The sequence below is a fragment of the Strongylocentrotus purpuratus genome, unplaced genomic scaffold, assembly GCF_000002235.5.
Source record: "Strongylocentrotus purpuratus isolate Spur 01 unplaced genomic scaffold, Spur_5.0 spur5_scaffold_3, whole genome shotgun sequence".
Classification (NCBI taxonomy): domain Eukaryota; kingdom Metazoa; phylum Echinodermata; class Echinoidea; order Camarodonta; family Strongylocentrotidae; genus Strongylocentrotus; species Strongylocentrotus purpuratus.
This window is the reverse complement of record NW_022145609.1, coordinates 29,624,801-29,639,869: the sequence shown is the minus strand read 5'-3', so window position 1 is coordinate 29,639,869 and position 15,069 is coordinate 29,624,801. Positions and strand designations below refer to the sequence as shown.

Here is a 15,069-nt window from a genome sequence, read left to right as displayed (position 1 = left end):
AAAATTGAGAATAATGTTCTACTTGTTTCGATGTGACTTTCTTTCTCGATTATTTGGTATTTTGACCATCACAGGCTCTTAGCTGCACTCTTTATTTTGTTCAAATACACGTTGAAAGGGTAGACTAAAAGTGACGTAAACGAGAATTGGTAACAACTATGGAATATGTAGACGAAGTTCCTTTGAAATAACTCTTGTAGTTGTGATTACAGGTATAACGTATGATGAGTCAGTCCTATTTTTTTCCTCTTTGTCCTATTTTTTCTTTTATAAACATTAACGGGATTTTTCTTACATAATTTTGATCATGATTCTTCTTCAAAAAGTTCTTCATAAGATTTTTTATAATTTTTGGACTAAATTCATGACTATGCAGAAATATTGAATAGTACATTTAATATCAATACAAAATACAGAACTTCCTTTCGGTGTAAACTCCTAAATTTCTTGCTACAGTGACCAAACATGTCAATAATAATGTTCAAATATACAAGTATAATCTCGTTGTCATTCCCCAAAAAGAAAACACGTAATGTTAAAGACCCCTTCATGAAGCTCATTTCAATTCATAGTGGTCTTGTACGGTTTCCATCGACCTGCCACTTGAAGCAAGTATACTTAAGAAATATAGAGAAAAATGGCGTTTAAAATTAATCCTTCTCCCTTGACGTGACATAGGTTTATTTAAATAAAGGCACGCCTGTGAAAGTATAAGATAACGAGCCTAAAGTAACAGAAGGATCGCTCGTTACGCTGTGCATTAAGTAGAGGTGTTGTGGTCTAGTGGTCTAGTGGATAAGTCACCCGACTGCAAATCACAAGGTACGGGATTCGAGTCCCGTCGCAGCACTAATGTCCTTTAATCTACATTTGCCACTCTCTGTCAAAATGGGTGTACCCGATAGGATGCGAAAATTAATGTGGTTGGGTGAGTAAGTGTGCGCTTGTAAAATGGCGACTGGCCGGAATGCTCCCCAAGGAGTGGAGAATGTGCATACATTGTGGGCGAGTAACTAAGTCTGAATCTTATAGGCTTATAGGCAGATAGCTGTATCGATGTTTTTGGCGCTATATATATAAAAGCGGTATATTATTATCATTAAGAATTTATTAACTTAAGTACGACATTTCCTTCTGCTTCAAGTTTATGCATATAATATCGCGTATGGTACATGCTCAAAAGGAGTATCAAATGTCAATCTGCACGCTGTAGATTTGCTTTAACTTCACTATCTTTTCTCATTTAGTAATATATATACACTGTCGCTCATATAGTTGGAATATTTTTGTTTTACTCCAATTCATGGAATTATTTTAAAAATAATTTAAAAATAATAGATCTAGATAATAGTATACATTCTCAGATTTTATTGAATAATAATTTGACAATGTGTGTTTTGCGTGACTGCTAAAGCATGTATATGCTACTATGCTTATCAACTAGCGGACCTACGCCCTTAAGCATAAATGACAGTAATGAGGATTAATGCCCCACAAAAGAGCACTAATATAGCACATCGACACGGTTTTGATCCTCGGGCCTCACAGTTCTCGAAGGAAGTTACTATCGTTTGCAATGTTAATATTTTTGATGTATATAATAACGAACAGGCTCTTCTGGATAAACAGAAGCAACATTGAAATGAAATGATATACAAGTAACTATGTAGACAATTTTTAGTGAATACCATTTTATTAACGTTACCGAGTAAAGTGTGTGTTATATTCAATATTTTAATCCCGGTACATCGTGTGAAATTTATTGATAAACAAATTGTGCAACATTGAAGTACAGTCGCATTAAGTTAAGTCTCGCTACCATTCGGGCATTCAAAGAATGTATTCCAATACCTGTACCCATTTATCTATACTGGGACAAAATGTGGAATCGAAACCGAAGGCAGGGATTTGGTGCCCGTACTTCTGCTGTAATTATTGATCTACAGTCCGATGTCTGGATAACGACTATTAAAAATAAACCATACTAACGAAGCTATGTCAAATACTCGAAGGAAATGATTCATTACATTATTGTATAAGAAAGGAGACCGTTAAGCCTGAAAAATTGGAGGCATATATTAAGCACTCCTGAACTGTAATTACAAAATCATAGCATCTGTTTTAGCACGTAGGTTAAAAAATGTATATAAAGAACTTAGAATAAACCAAACTGGGTATATTAAATATCGTCTAGCGGCCCCGGCCCCCCCCCCCCCACTCAGGTTTCGAAATGACCGCATGCGTGTTGCCAAAATGTCCGGTAAAGGGGTAGTTTCCGTGCGACAAAGTCCGGCCCGAGAATTGTAAAAAAAGGGGTGTATTTGACTTTTCACTCGGAGATTTCTTTAAAAAGGGGGTGTTTTTCTTTTTTTCTCTCATCTCTTTGGACTCCTGAGAAATTATTCCGAATTTAGGGGGGTACATTGAGCATTTTTCCTGATTTAGGGGGGGGGGGGGGTCTCCAAAGCAGGAAAAGCCCGCGAAAAGCCCGCGAAAGGGGGGTTCGAAAATGTTGGCAGTCCTCAGATAGGGGGTGCTTTCAAAAAGAGGGAACGAGCATATGCGTACCCTAAATAACACTGAGTGGGGGGACGGGCTAGCGGCTAACAATGTTCGTTTAATAACAGACATTATTGTATATACTTATTTTAAGGAAAAATGTAGCTAGAGCAATTATGATGTTAGATTTCACTAAAGCATTCGATGCTATTGGTATGCTTTTTGTAAATAACTATTTATAAAAAATGAACTTTGGTCCGTCGTTTCGAAAGTGGGTCGAGGTTCTTAACACGAACATTTCGGCCCGAATTCACAAACGAGGTTTGTAGACAAAGTTATTTGTGCGTCATTTTGACGCGTTTCAGACCAAGGTTTGTCTGAATCTTGGTCTGAAACGCATCGAATTATATAATTATGACGCACATATAGGTTTGTCTACAAACCTCCTTTGTGAATTCGGGCCTACAAGTTTGGTCATTGTAAATGGAAGGATATCAGAAACGCTCCCAGTCAAGAGAGGAATGCGTAAAGGATGTCCCTTTTAGCATTATTGTTCATTTTGACAGCTGAAATCATGGCTAATAGAGTTAGTAAAACATAATATAATTCAGAAATTTGATTTTAAAGGGTGCAACTCTACACTTAAACTTTTACAAGATGCTGACGACACCTTATTCTTTGTTAAAAATAAAAATTATCTAAACAATATAATAGATGAATTAGACTTATTTGGAAAAGTCGCAGGCCCGAAATTAAATAAAGATAAAACTGTTCTCTTCTGGATTGGAGATGACAAGAGAAGGTGGTCTCTCTCCGAACTTGATCTAAGTTGGTCAACAATAAATGTACAGAACTTAGGATATTTTATATCTGCATACTTATACTATGCTATACAAAATTGAGTTGGGAAAAAAAATTGACCAAACTACAGAAACTCCTGGATAACTGGAGGAGCAGAATCCTCACAATATTTGGAAAAATCACTGTTGTTAAATCACTTGCTTTAAATAGTTCACTTAATGATGGTAGACAATATTCCACCAAAGTCTCTACATAAATTGAAAAAATTAGTATTCAACTTTATTGGAAATCCAAAATCGACAAGGTCAAAAGGTCCATCCTTACTCAAGATTATAGCCAAGGAGGATTACATAAATTATACTGAGTTTTCGTTTAAGATGGCTTGGTAGATTATTGGATGACAGTAAAGGTCCATGGAAAGATGTGTAATTATTGGTTCGATTTGCTCGGTGGCGTACATCATCTGTTAAACTGTAACTATGACCATAAATCATTCGATGTCCAGAAATCACAAATTCCTGATTTCTACCTAAAAATATTACAAGCCTGGAACTATGTGAAAGGTTATACTTGTGCAAATTATTCTGTACAAGATACATTTTCATAGTCAAATTTTAGTTGTGGAATAATTTATCTAAAGGACCTCTTTGAAGAAAGACATTTTGTTGTCTAGTAAACACCTGTCAGTACACCTTGAAACAAGAAAAAGCAAGTAAAATTTGTTATTCGATTATACTAAATTGAAGAAAGCTATTTTAAAGATATGGTTCAGTGATCTTACAAAATGAAGAAACTGAACCACTATATTATACTCACTGTCTTGAAATTCCTTATTTTAAATTTGGAAGAGTGTCTTTACTTATCAGTGAAGTAATCAGGAAACGTTTCTACAATATGATATCTTTTAAACATACATTCACCAACAGATGCTGTCTTTTTTGGGAAAATATACTACAAAGAAATACTGACTGGTCTCCGGTGTTCAAAATGAATTTAACGTTTACAAGAGTTCAATTTTAAATTGCTGTACAATATACTACCTGTTAGAAACAATCTTTACAAATTGAGATTAGCAGACGACAGATACTGTCCTCAGTGCCATGTCATAGAGGACATAGTGCACGTGTTTATCGAATGTGAACAGAATAAGAATTTCGTTGATTATATCAAATTTGTTGTTAAGTATACTTTTAATATTGATATTTTTCTTCATGGATGCTCTTGTTTACTTAAGATTAATATTGACAGAGAGATAGACGATGTAACAACGATCGCATTCTGATATAAAATGTTAGTCGTCCGGAATAAGTATGGATTTAATGAAAACCGTTTCTAACTACATTACGTATTTGAAAGAGAAATCAAAAACAGAATTGTTGTAAATCAGGAGCTAAAAAAGCCAGACCAAAGACGCCCAGAGAAACTGTTAAAAGCACTTTAAATGAAAAGTAGCAAAATATTGTATGGTTCAGAAAATATGTGATTTCTATTAATATCATTGTACGTCAATTATATTTGTTCTCAAAACTTTATTTTGATATTTGAATGTAAATAAACACCTCATTAGAGGCACACACACACACACACAACAAAAATATCCAACGTTTTCTGTGCGAGTTTTCGGGCTCAAGTATGGTTGTTATCAAGGTAATAAGATCGAAAGTTCAAGGTAATAATATTAAGGTACTTAGAGTAATGATTTGATAAATGCCTCTATTACAATCGAATAATTGAAAGCTTGAAAGTATGGAGGTAAGTAAAAATAATCAAGATAAATGCAGAGGCCAACTATCATAAGCAAGGAAGCTTGAGTCGATAGCAGCCGGGATATATCCCTCTTTTCAGTTCCGGCGAGGGCACTCATTAAAATTTGAAAAGTGACTCCTTTAACTTTGTAATAAGTGCCCCTTTTCATTTCTGCTAAGTGTCCCTTTTATTTTGACACGTGCCCCTATCCCTTTTCGTTTGTAACAAGTGGCCCTTTTCCGTTTTTATTGGTGCCTATTTTCATCTATCAGTGCATGGTGAATGCCCCTTATCAGGTGCGAGTAGAGAGCCCAATTTTCACCTCTGATAATTTCGATTTTTACTTTGACTCGTGTTCCTTTTCTTGTCCAATAAAAATTAGTGTCCTTCTAACTTTGGATATGTGCCCCTTTTCCTTTCGCCATAAAATGTGCTCGACTAAGCGACTAAGAGCAACTTTTTCTTAAATTTCGCCAAAAGCTCGCTCACTCGCATTTTATGGTAATATAGTTTTGTTTCTTTTTAAAGACGATAAGGAGGTTTTTTTTTCCTTTTTATAATGTGACGTTTTTTCGCACTGCGACCTCACAAATATCAAAAATTCATGGTCGCTTCGCTCGCTCGCACATGCATATTCACACCATCTCAACTAACTGCAAAGTATAATGCAAAAGCTTAAAGATACTATGTCCCTTTTGCAGCCAACCTCAAATTCTGTAGAACTTTGCAGGAATTATGAATATGTCATGTATGTCTGTGAAATTTAAACGTTAGCAGTGTCCTAATATTCAAATTATAAGGAAACCCGTTTATTTGTTAGACTTCACTGTCAGACACTATTGCGTGACTGACAGGCTTTTTTCTTCTTCTTTGGTAATAAAATAAGCTGTAAAGGGTACATGAGCATTTGTCTACATCAATAACCCACTTCTTGTAATGGCCAAAATTAAACTGATTGAATCTTTGCGCAGCATAAAACGTGCAACCATGCGGTACAATGGTCTGAAAATCAAGAATATTACTTATTGGCTCTATAGCTTCTAAGTCGAATCGACAACTAATAGTCGTTATTTTCTAACTTAAAGATATATTCAACCCCCCTTTTTTTAAGGGGAGTTCTAAATTAGTATTATCTTTCAAATGCTGTTAGAATTTAAAGTTAGGTATGTATACAAAGGCAGCTCCAAAAGGGAAATGACATTCACTCTCAGTAAAAAAAAATCTGTTTTCGATGTAAAATTGGATGCTGAAAACGATGGCACCGACTGATTTTTTAAAATAAATAAAAAGTAGCCAAAGTGAGCAAATTTTATGTTTCAGAGGCCCACTTAAGAGACAAAGAGAGAGAAGAAAGATTGTAAAGAGGGAAGGAGAGAGAGAGAGTAAGAGAGAGAGAGAGAGAGAGAGAGAGCGAGATAGGAAGAGAGAGTATTATAACTGGTGAAAGGATTCAACAAATCCAAGTTTTGACAGCATCGAAAAGAGAAATGAGAGGCCTGTTATATATTTTTGAAAAGAGCCAACTATATGAGAAGGAAAAATTGAAGAGAACACAGCATTCTAATTCCAGAATCTCGGGTAAAGGAAATTGAATTTCGATTTCTGGAAAGAGGTTGTGGATATTCAATATGGCAGCTACCAGTGTCAACAATATACTGTGAAATGAGCTGAGCCTGAACCCGCGGATAGGAAAGAACTGTGGCTGGAGATCTCAGAAGCAATTCTGTTTGTATATTCTGCCTTTTAAAGAAAGAGACGTAGTGAGTGGTATGATTATATATGTTTTTTCTGTGAAATATAAGGTATTTTATGTTTTATTCACTCGGCCCTCGGCCGAATGAGGCACTGCGCTGCGCCCGTCCTAAGCCAAAGGCAAAGGACTGTAATGGGGTACTCGGGGCCCGGCAGCCAGGCGGACCGGCTGGGTAGCTAGACAGGTAGTGCTCACTCCAGCTCCAGCAAAGCATAGCGTCAATGTTAAATGCGTATTGATCTCTATCTAGCGCTGTATACGTGCTGAGAGGCAGCAACTTTGTACACACATCTAGAAAACAAATGGGAGAAAATAAAAATTATTGTTGAAATAGACATACTTTTGAATGCGATGCTCCAAAATCATACTATTTCCGTAAATGACCGTAAGTTCAAGCTGATTCACAATCACATCTCAACATCATGTAGATCTAGACTAGACCGAAAGCTTCAGTCTCTATAATCGTCGGTTGTTCCACTGAGACTACGAAGGAAAAACTGTGCGCCATCTACACGTTCGTAATGGCGTTATCACAGTTTTTCCTTCATAATCATTTTTGCCTTCGGCGTAGACTAGAAGGGATGAGATTGACGGCAGCGAGAGTTTCACGGCTTGCAAGATTTTTAACGTGGATGTCGATTTTGACCCATAATTTCCTTAAAAGGGACCATTAAACGGATTATTTCAATCAAGTAAGTAAGTGGAACCGATGTATTATAGCCAAGGCCTAATGTAAAATTGGATATGCACGAGGTAAAATGACATTTTGGGGGATTTTGGGGGCATAACAATACGGCCGTGGCAAGTTTGTTCATGTTTGTGGGAGGGGCCTAACGGCTAAAATCTAGCCGTGATATCTTCAACATAGGCTGGCATAGGCGATCGTTCTGTGCTCCATGTTGAAAAAGATTTTCAAAATGGATTTCGATTTTGACCCATAATTTCCTAAAAAGGGACTATTAAACTGATTATTTCAGTCAAGTTGGTAAGTGGAACTGATTTATTATAGCCTAGGCCTAATTTACAATATAACATGCTCGAGGTAAAATGACATTTTGGGGGATTTTGGGGGCAAAACGCTACGACCAGAACTGGCCGTGGCGTTAGCAAGGACATGTGTATAAACGGCTTCCGTCTCTAAAGAGAGAGCCGACCCTACCCCAATAAGAGGCTAACGAACGAAAGAGACGGAAAATTCGGTCTAGTGCCTACCATGCACAATGCACTACTCCTCCGCGGTCACGCCGACCCGTCTTTATATATTTGTTTGCGGTATTCTTTTATTATTATTAATGTTATTTCTTTATTGCAACCAAAACTTGGGGTTGGTATTCAATGAATATCAATTAATCATTTGATTTGAATATTCACTTCTCAGTCGTCATGGGTTGGATTGCATTTGACTTTGGCTTTGACTAGGGAGGCCAGTACCCGGACGTAAGCGTTCTACGCATACGATTTGTGCACCCATCGTCAAATTCTGAAAATTGCTAGATCTAAACAAAAAGAATTACAAAATAAAAATATCTATTGAATTAGGGTAGCGCGCCCAGTATTCGGTCAATTCCCAGTATTCGGTCAGACAGCCGTTTCAACAGCTGTAACAATTAAAAAAATAATTTATGAGCCACGAAACTTGCACAAATCAGGCAGCTGAACAACTTTTCTTAACTCTCAAAATTAAATCAGATTTAGGGCCCCGGAAAGATCTCCAACTTAGCTCGAAATTGGTTAGTGTCGCACAACTTTCCGCACTTTCGCGTTCTCTTAGCACATGCGCTAACATGCATAGCCATATGTAGAAGTCTATTGCGAAACAACTACGTGTGCTGTCACAATGAATTTAGTATGTGTGTGAAGAGAATCACTTCCGTGTTCGCTCCATCGCAGCGAATTTGCAAATGACGCACTTGCCGATGTGCAAGAGGTATTTATACGATACCCTTGCCATGCGGTATCGCTCAGCCAGTATTCGGTCAACGCATTGACATTCAGTGCTTTATCGCGCAATTGTGTGAAAATAGTGCGCAAATACGCTACGCTCCTTTGCAACGGAGATACCACGCACAAATCGCGTGACCGAATTCTAGTCGGCGCGACCGAATTCTGGGCAGAAAAATGCTCCGTCTTCTTTCGGAAGTCTTTTGCTTATCGTTATTTTATATTTTCAGTGACTATAAAATCCTGTTAGAGGAATAAATTTCTTTTCTTTTGATGGGTAGATTGCCCAATGAAAGAGGTAAGAATTCACAATATTAGTGATTTCCCCTTAAGTGGCCGAATACTGGGTACTCTACCCTATATATATTACAAAAATACAGTTATACACTCCAACGTACCTACCATAATCACGGATCTGTTACGGTCTTTCACCATTCGTTGACAATCTTGCAGATATTTACAGATTTGAATCCAATAATTGTCGTAGTGGAAGGAATATGAAGGAAAATTTTGTGTGAGAAGTTTGGACACAGCATAATATATCTCAACATCTCTTGGTCATTTTGTTGCTGTGAAATAAGATGCAACAAAGAGATATACATGTAGTCAGCCATGTTAGGTACACTTGAGCATTTTGATCCTCTATTTTACAATGAAAAAATGATTATGATCGGACCATTAGCTACACCCTTTGTGTTCCAAGGCCTAGGTCTTCTAATTAACTGATATAGGATTATTTCTTTATCTTTAGTTCTGCATAATATATTCTGAAGTTGGTTGGAAAAATCACGACCCACCAACACCATACCCTTGATCAGTACATCATTGAGTTTTTAGTTATAATTATTACAATGTGATATTTGCCACATTTGGTATTCAATTAATTTTCTCTGTCTTTGGGGTAGTTTCGGGCATAGGGGCGGTTTCGGGCATAGCGGCGGTGATTATCGACCACATGTACAAAGTCAATCAAGCGTTATTTGATCAAAACCCAACTGCTTGAACCAGTGTCTCACACACTGACTAAACAAAAGATAAAAATATTAATCATGTATTTCAAATTATGATGATGTAGAAAATATAGCCAGGTAATTCAGTAAAGTCCATCTCTATATTCTCTGCTCAAGAGGTGAAATTTAAGAAGGCATTGAACCTAAGATAATGTCCAGTGCCCCATCTTATCAAGAGTTGACTAATCGCAACTTATTTGCGAATGATGTCACTGCAAACTTGCGATTAATTTGGATCAATCAAAACTCTTTATAAGACGTGGGTCCACATGTAAACAACGGCACATTTTGATTGCCTGTGTAAATTATCTTTCTAAATTTGCCAACATTTGCAAACATGCATGAGAATTCCATTTTATATGCTGAAGGGACTAACACTTCAGCTGTGAGAAGCTCAGTTACCTTGCACAGCTAATGTGAGCCAATTTTGAAAGGGGTAGGGTAAGTAACAACAACAAAAGATGGAATGATCCTGCAGTACTGGTATATTAATGAAGGCTGTTGATTCCCATTTGGGAGTTCCTGGGTCTGATGCTTGTTTGTTGCTTATAAATGTCTTTTGGAGAGGATGCTACATGTACATGTATACCCTTCTGCATCCTGGTGTATTGTGTACAGTATACCTGCTACATATGCTATGTATGAGCATTGTTATTATAAAGATTATTATCGTTGATTATTATTATTGTTATTATTATTATTATTATTATTATTGTTATTATTATGATAATAATAACTATTATGATCATCATTATCACCATCATCATCATCTCATCATCATCATCATCATCATCATCATCATCATCATAGTCATAGTAATAGTAGTAGTACACTGTAGATGTTTTTGGCAACATTTGTTTATCAATATACATGTACCCTGTACCATAATAAAAGTAATTGCTGCCCTCTCGAGCTTCATTTAAGAGAAAGTCCTTTGTCACTTCAACAATCTGGACTAGATCATTGTTCCCTATTAGAGCGTAGATGGCAGTAAATAAGTTTTTCAATGTGACCTGATCTGAGAATCCTCAAATTTACTGCAAACTAAATGCCAACAAAGTGACGGAAATGCTCCTTAAAGGGCACTCAAACCCTTGTAATAAGTTCATTTGTACGAAAGCAGAAAAGTAAGAGAAATGGATTGGCGAAAGTTTGAAGAAGAAAAAAAAAAAATCCTGTTTTTCTCCCAAGTGCCTTCACCCTTGGAACACTACTCATAATATTTAAAGGACAGTATATTATTGTAGGTCCTCTAAAAGAAATCTTGACCTTCCCAAGTCACACATTAAACAAAAATGCAATTCTTTTTCATTTTATGTGTGGGAACAAATGGAAAGTTGTCCTGTACTACAGCACAGTGACATTGCCGACTCAGCCCATTTGAAGTTCCCATAAATTGTATGTTTAGTGATTACAACTTTCAGAAATTAAACTTCCTTATTTTGTGATCTTTTTTGTTCAAACTTTCACAAGTTTGCTTCTCAGATTTGTTTTGCTTTCTTTTAGAGGTTTTTGCTATAAATGTGTGCTTTCCCTTTAAGACCACATTAAACCACACTGAAATATCTTAATATAGATCTTGACATATTGGCCAATATATCGATAGCGAAAGTAATTGATCAATAGTCCTGACAACTCAATTAATTTCATATTTTACTTATTACTGGACAATAACACTTTTCTCCTGCAAAACTCTTCAGACCTACAATGTATAGTATCATTCATTAGTTGTGTAAATATTGTGTGATTTTGTTAGAGTGGGTTTTTCATCACTAGAATTCCAGATTCCTCATGAAAAATGATATAGAGGATATATCCATGGTATGTAAAATGAGAGAGAGAGAGAGAGAGACAGACAGAGGCAGAGACAGACAGAAAATGACAGAGAGAAAGATAGAGACAGATGGGGAGATATAGATATCGACTGAGAGAAAGAGAGAGAGAGAGAGAGAGAGAGAGAGAGAGAGGGTGGGAGAGAGAGTGAAAGAGAATGACTTTTTCGTCGTAAAATTTTATCTGTATCGGTGGTCATCTATGAATTACTTACCAGTAAATGCCTGATAATGCAAAATGGAAACACATTGCATCAATACATCCACAGTACTGTAGACGATATTTCGCTGCGTTGATCCCTTAAAAAGTGAGAGCACATGAATGTGACTGTTGAGCCATGATTCATGTTACTGACATCATCAATTTATGTTTATTGCCAAATTGTTCCGACCAGGGCGTCTAGCTCAACTTTGGCATGGTTTCGGAGCGGATATCATGCCAAAGTTGTGTCTGTGGCTCGACCATATTTAGCTCCTGAAAGCCAGAATTTGCAGCAAAATAAATTTATGACAAATTGTGTTCGTTATTTAGAAGGTTGATCCTGTTTACTCTGACAAAGTAGGGGTTGATGCTGTATGTTAAGAGGGATTAAAGAAAATTGATGGAAATATGGAATTAAAATGCTTTCGAAGCTCAGGCATAAACAGGGACAGTTGTTGGCAGTTACATACGTGGTTTCAAAACATAATTTGGCCACTATAGCTACAGTAAGCTCTGCATTAGCCGATTCTGTTGGGACCGCAAAAACAGGTTAACTTGTGCAAAATTTGACTTGGGAAGTGTAAATAATATGTAATGCATAGTTTTTTGGGAAAAGTGATGAAACTAGATCACTCATTTTTCATTTGTTTGCTGCCTACATGTATGAGTGATGTAACCTGATTACTAACAGTAACAAGTTAACCCATTGTCTACTGGAACCTGGTTGTTCCTGTATTAAACATATGGGCGATGTGAGAGTGTAGTAGTCATGGGATTAATGATACATGTTTATGGGCATATCCAAGGTAGTTGGCTATTTGGTGTCCCATACATGTACATGTGTCATCAATCTCTAGATACATACTGTACATGTAGCAGTAGGGCTATTAATCCAAAGCCCCACTGTCCTACTTGTAGCTACTTGCTCCCTCTATATAGAAAACTTCCCCAATCGGTGCCTGGGGTGGTCCCCCATGATCCTCTTTTTCTTATGTTAGTTGAGAGCTGAGTTGATGAGATAGCCACCTGTCAGTGAGCTGGCTTGGTGGTCTAATCCCTTCTGGCCCAGTAGTATTGACAGTTTTTAATACAGTGGAACCTGCTTTAGCAACCGACTTGTCTATAAAGACCACAATATTTGTTTCCTTGGAAAATGAAACCTAATAACCAAAGGAAATTGTACATACATGTACATAAACCTGTATGTAAGTCTACATGCCTTTTTTTTCTTCTCTCTCGTGAATAGTCTTTAACAGTATACAGATTTCACTGTACAATATATAGTTATAAGTAAAGACCTTGCACGGCTTTGACTTGCCCTTATATGTTTATTTTGGTTTGCCTGAACCCATCCTGTAACCCGGGCATCCTCAGCACCCCTCTATGCCACGTCCACCTTGTCACGCCCACCTCTATGCCACGCCCACCTTGCCACGCCCAGCTTGTCACGCCCAGCTTCCAACCCCTCCACAGGCTGCTAGCGATGACACTCGCCTAAATCCTCATCCAGAGACAAAAGCAATACGATTGAGAGGCGATGGGTCGGGATCCCTTAGAGCGCCAGACGTCTGTCACATAAATCTCTTCCTTCCTCCCTCTATTGAGTACTGGTGTGATTCACAGAGCTTTCCATGTAGGACCGAATGGAATATGCTCAAATCTATTCTCTACATGTATGCACTCTGTAAACTTTTACCCCAATACCCCAGTTACTTTATAGCTCTTAGATCTTGAGGAAACGAATACATTTCAATTAAAGTGTCTCCTGTTGTAATAGAATAGACTCGTGTACTATACCGGTAATTAATTTTCTACATGTGCTCAATCTCTGTAAACTTTACTCTAACTGCTATGTACAGTATATCTCTTTAATGTTGAAGAATGGGTATATTTCCAGAAAAGTATATTTACATTTATATTCTTTTACAGTTGATTTGAGGTAGGTGTCTTTAATAGCCAATCAAACTGAGAGAATATTTAAAGACAGGTGGTATTTAGCAAATGGTGTAAACCTTGAAGATAAGTTTCTCAGAGATCGTAGTGTAGTTTATAATACATCAAGCCTGTCTGTAATAGCCATCTATTGGAAGTTTACATAAGTACTTAAGTAGAATAAACAATGATGTATACAGGTAAGAAACCTTTATATATCACACCTCCCTCATACAAACAGTAAAGTATTTCTTTTATTATCAAATATTTATAACACATTATTGATATGGAACATATTCAGAGTTGTGACTAAGTATTTTGGTTTGAAGAAAATTTACTGTGCATAAAACATAGTGTTAAATGCGAGTAACCCTCCAATGAGCTAATCAAATTGCTTTTAAAAGTACAGATGTTTTGTCTCTGTAACACGCCTTGTCACATCAGTCAGCATTAGCAGATGTTTACATGAGGAGTCGTGTGTCGCCATGGCAACTACCCATCACTCGCCATCTCACAATAGGGCACGACGGTGCGTTCAACTCGGCGCGACAACCTTCACACGAGCAGTGACACATACTTGCATAAAAGGCTTACGCAAAAAACAAACTTCCCTTTCTCGTTAACTCCGCCCCGTATGTCACAAATTACCAGAAACCCACTTTAATTGTTCCTCAACCCCCTTTTTTTCTAATGACACAATTACGCCACCAACTTTTTTCCCTTCTCCTCTTTGTCGCTGAACAGGAAGTGAAGGCCTTCAGGTGCCTGATTGGCTGACGTGAGCTGTGGACTTTTTTTTTTCTTTCTCTTTTGATTTATTGAGGAGCGTTGGTTGTTTGGCAGCAGCAGCCTAGCTTCATGAGAATGGCTTCGGCTCTGCAAGCATCAGGAGAGAGTCAGCCAGAAGTGACTCTGGATAACATCGAGAAGGTAAGCATGACTACCAAAACCAAAAGTGAAGTGGACGATGCTGTTGCACCGGTAAGAACTCAAATAAAACTTCTTTAATTATACTTTTCAAACCTGAAGGCGCATGTTTGGTGCATGTAAATGGAAGGAAAGTGATTGTTTACATTAATGCTACAGTCACAAAGGTTCGTACGTACGATGCGTTTGTACGAAGCTCCCTGTTTTTCCATTGTCTTGCTGAATTTCCATTCTCTGAAAATCGTTTGTACGGCGTTCGTAGCAGCTCGTAATGGCATTTGTGATCGAGGCTTTACTTGTGCCAACTTTTAAATCTGATTCTGGGAGAACAGGTATACAGTGCATGCCATATCTAAAAATGTGAGGGATATTGGTGTGATAGTAGATTCAATGTGCAGAGGCAATTTTTGAGACGACTACTCATTA

General features: G+C 37.3%; 1 protein-coding gene across 3 annotated transcripts in view; it reads left to right on the top strand.

Annotated features, from left to right (window-relative positions):
- Positions 1-6,621: 6,621 nt before the first annotated feature.
- LOC100889307 (importin-13) overlaps positions 6,622-15,069 on the top strand; it is a 71,859-nt gene continuing 63,411 nt past the window's right edge. Inside the window, exons 1-2 of one of the 3 annotated variants that reach the window (XM_030995941.1) lie at positions 6,622-6,806; positions 14,461-14,697. In XM_030995941.1, the coding sequence (XP_030851801.1) occupies positions 14,575-14,697 (123 nt within the window). In that variant the 5' untranslated portion in view covers positions 6,622-6,806; positions 14,461-14,574. Of the gene's footprint in view, positions 6,814-14,460; positions 14,698-15,069 lie in introns of all 3 variants that reach the window. The other 2 variants (XM_030995940.1, XM_030995942.1) reach the window with 2 other exon arrangements.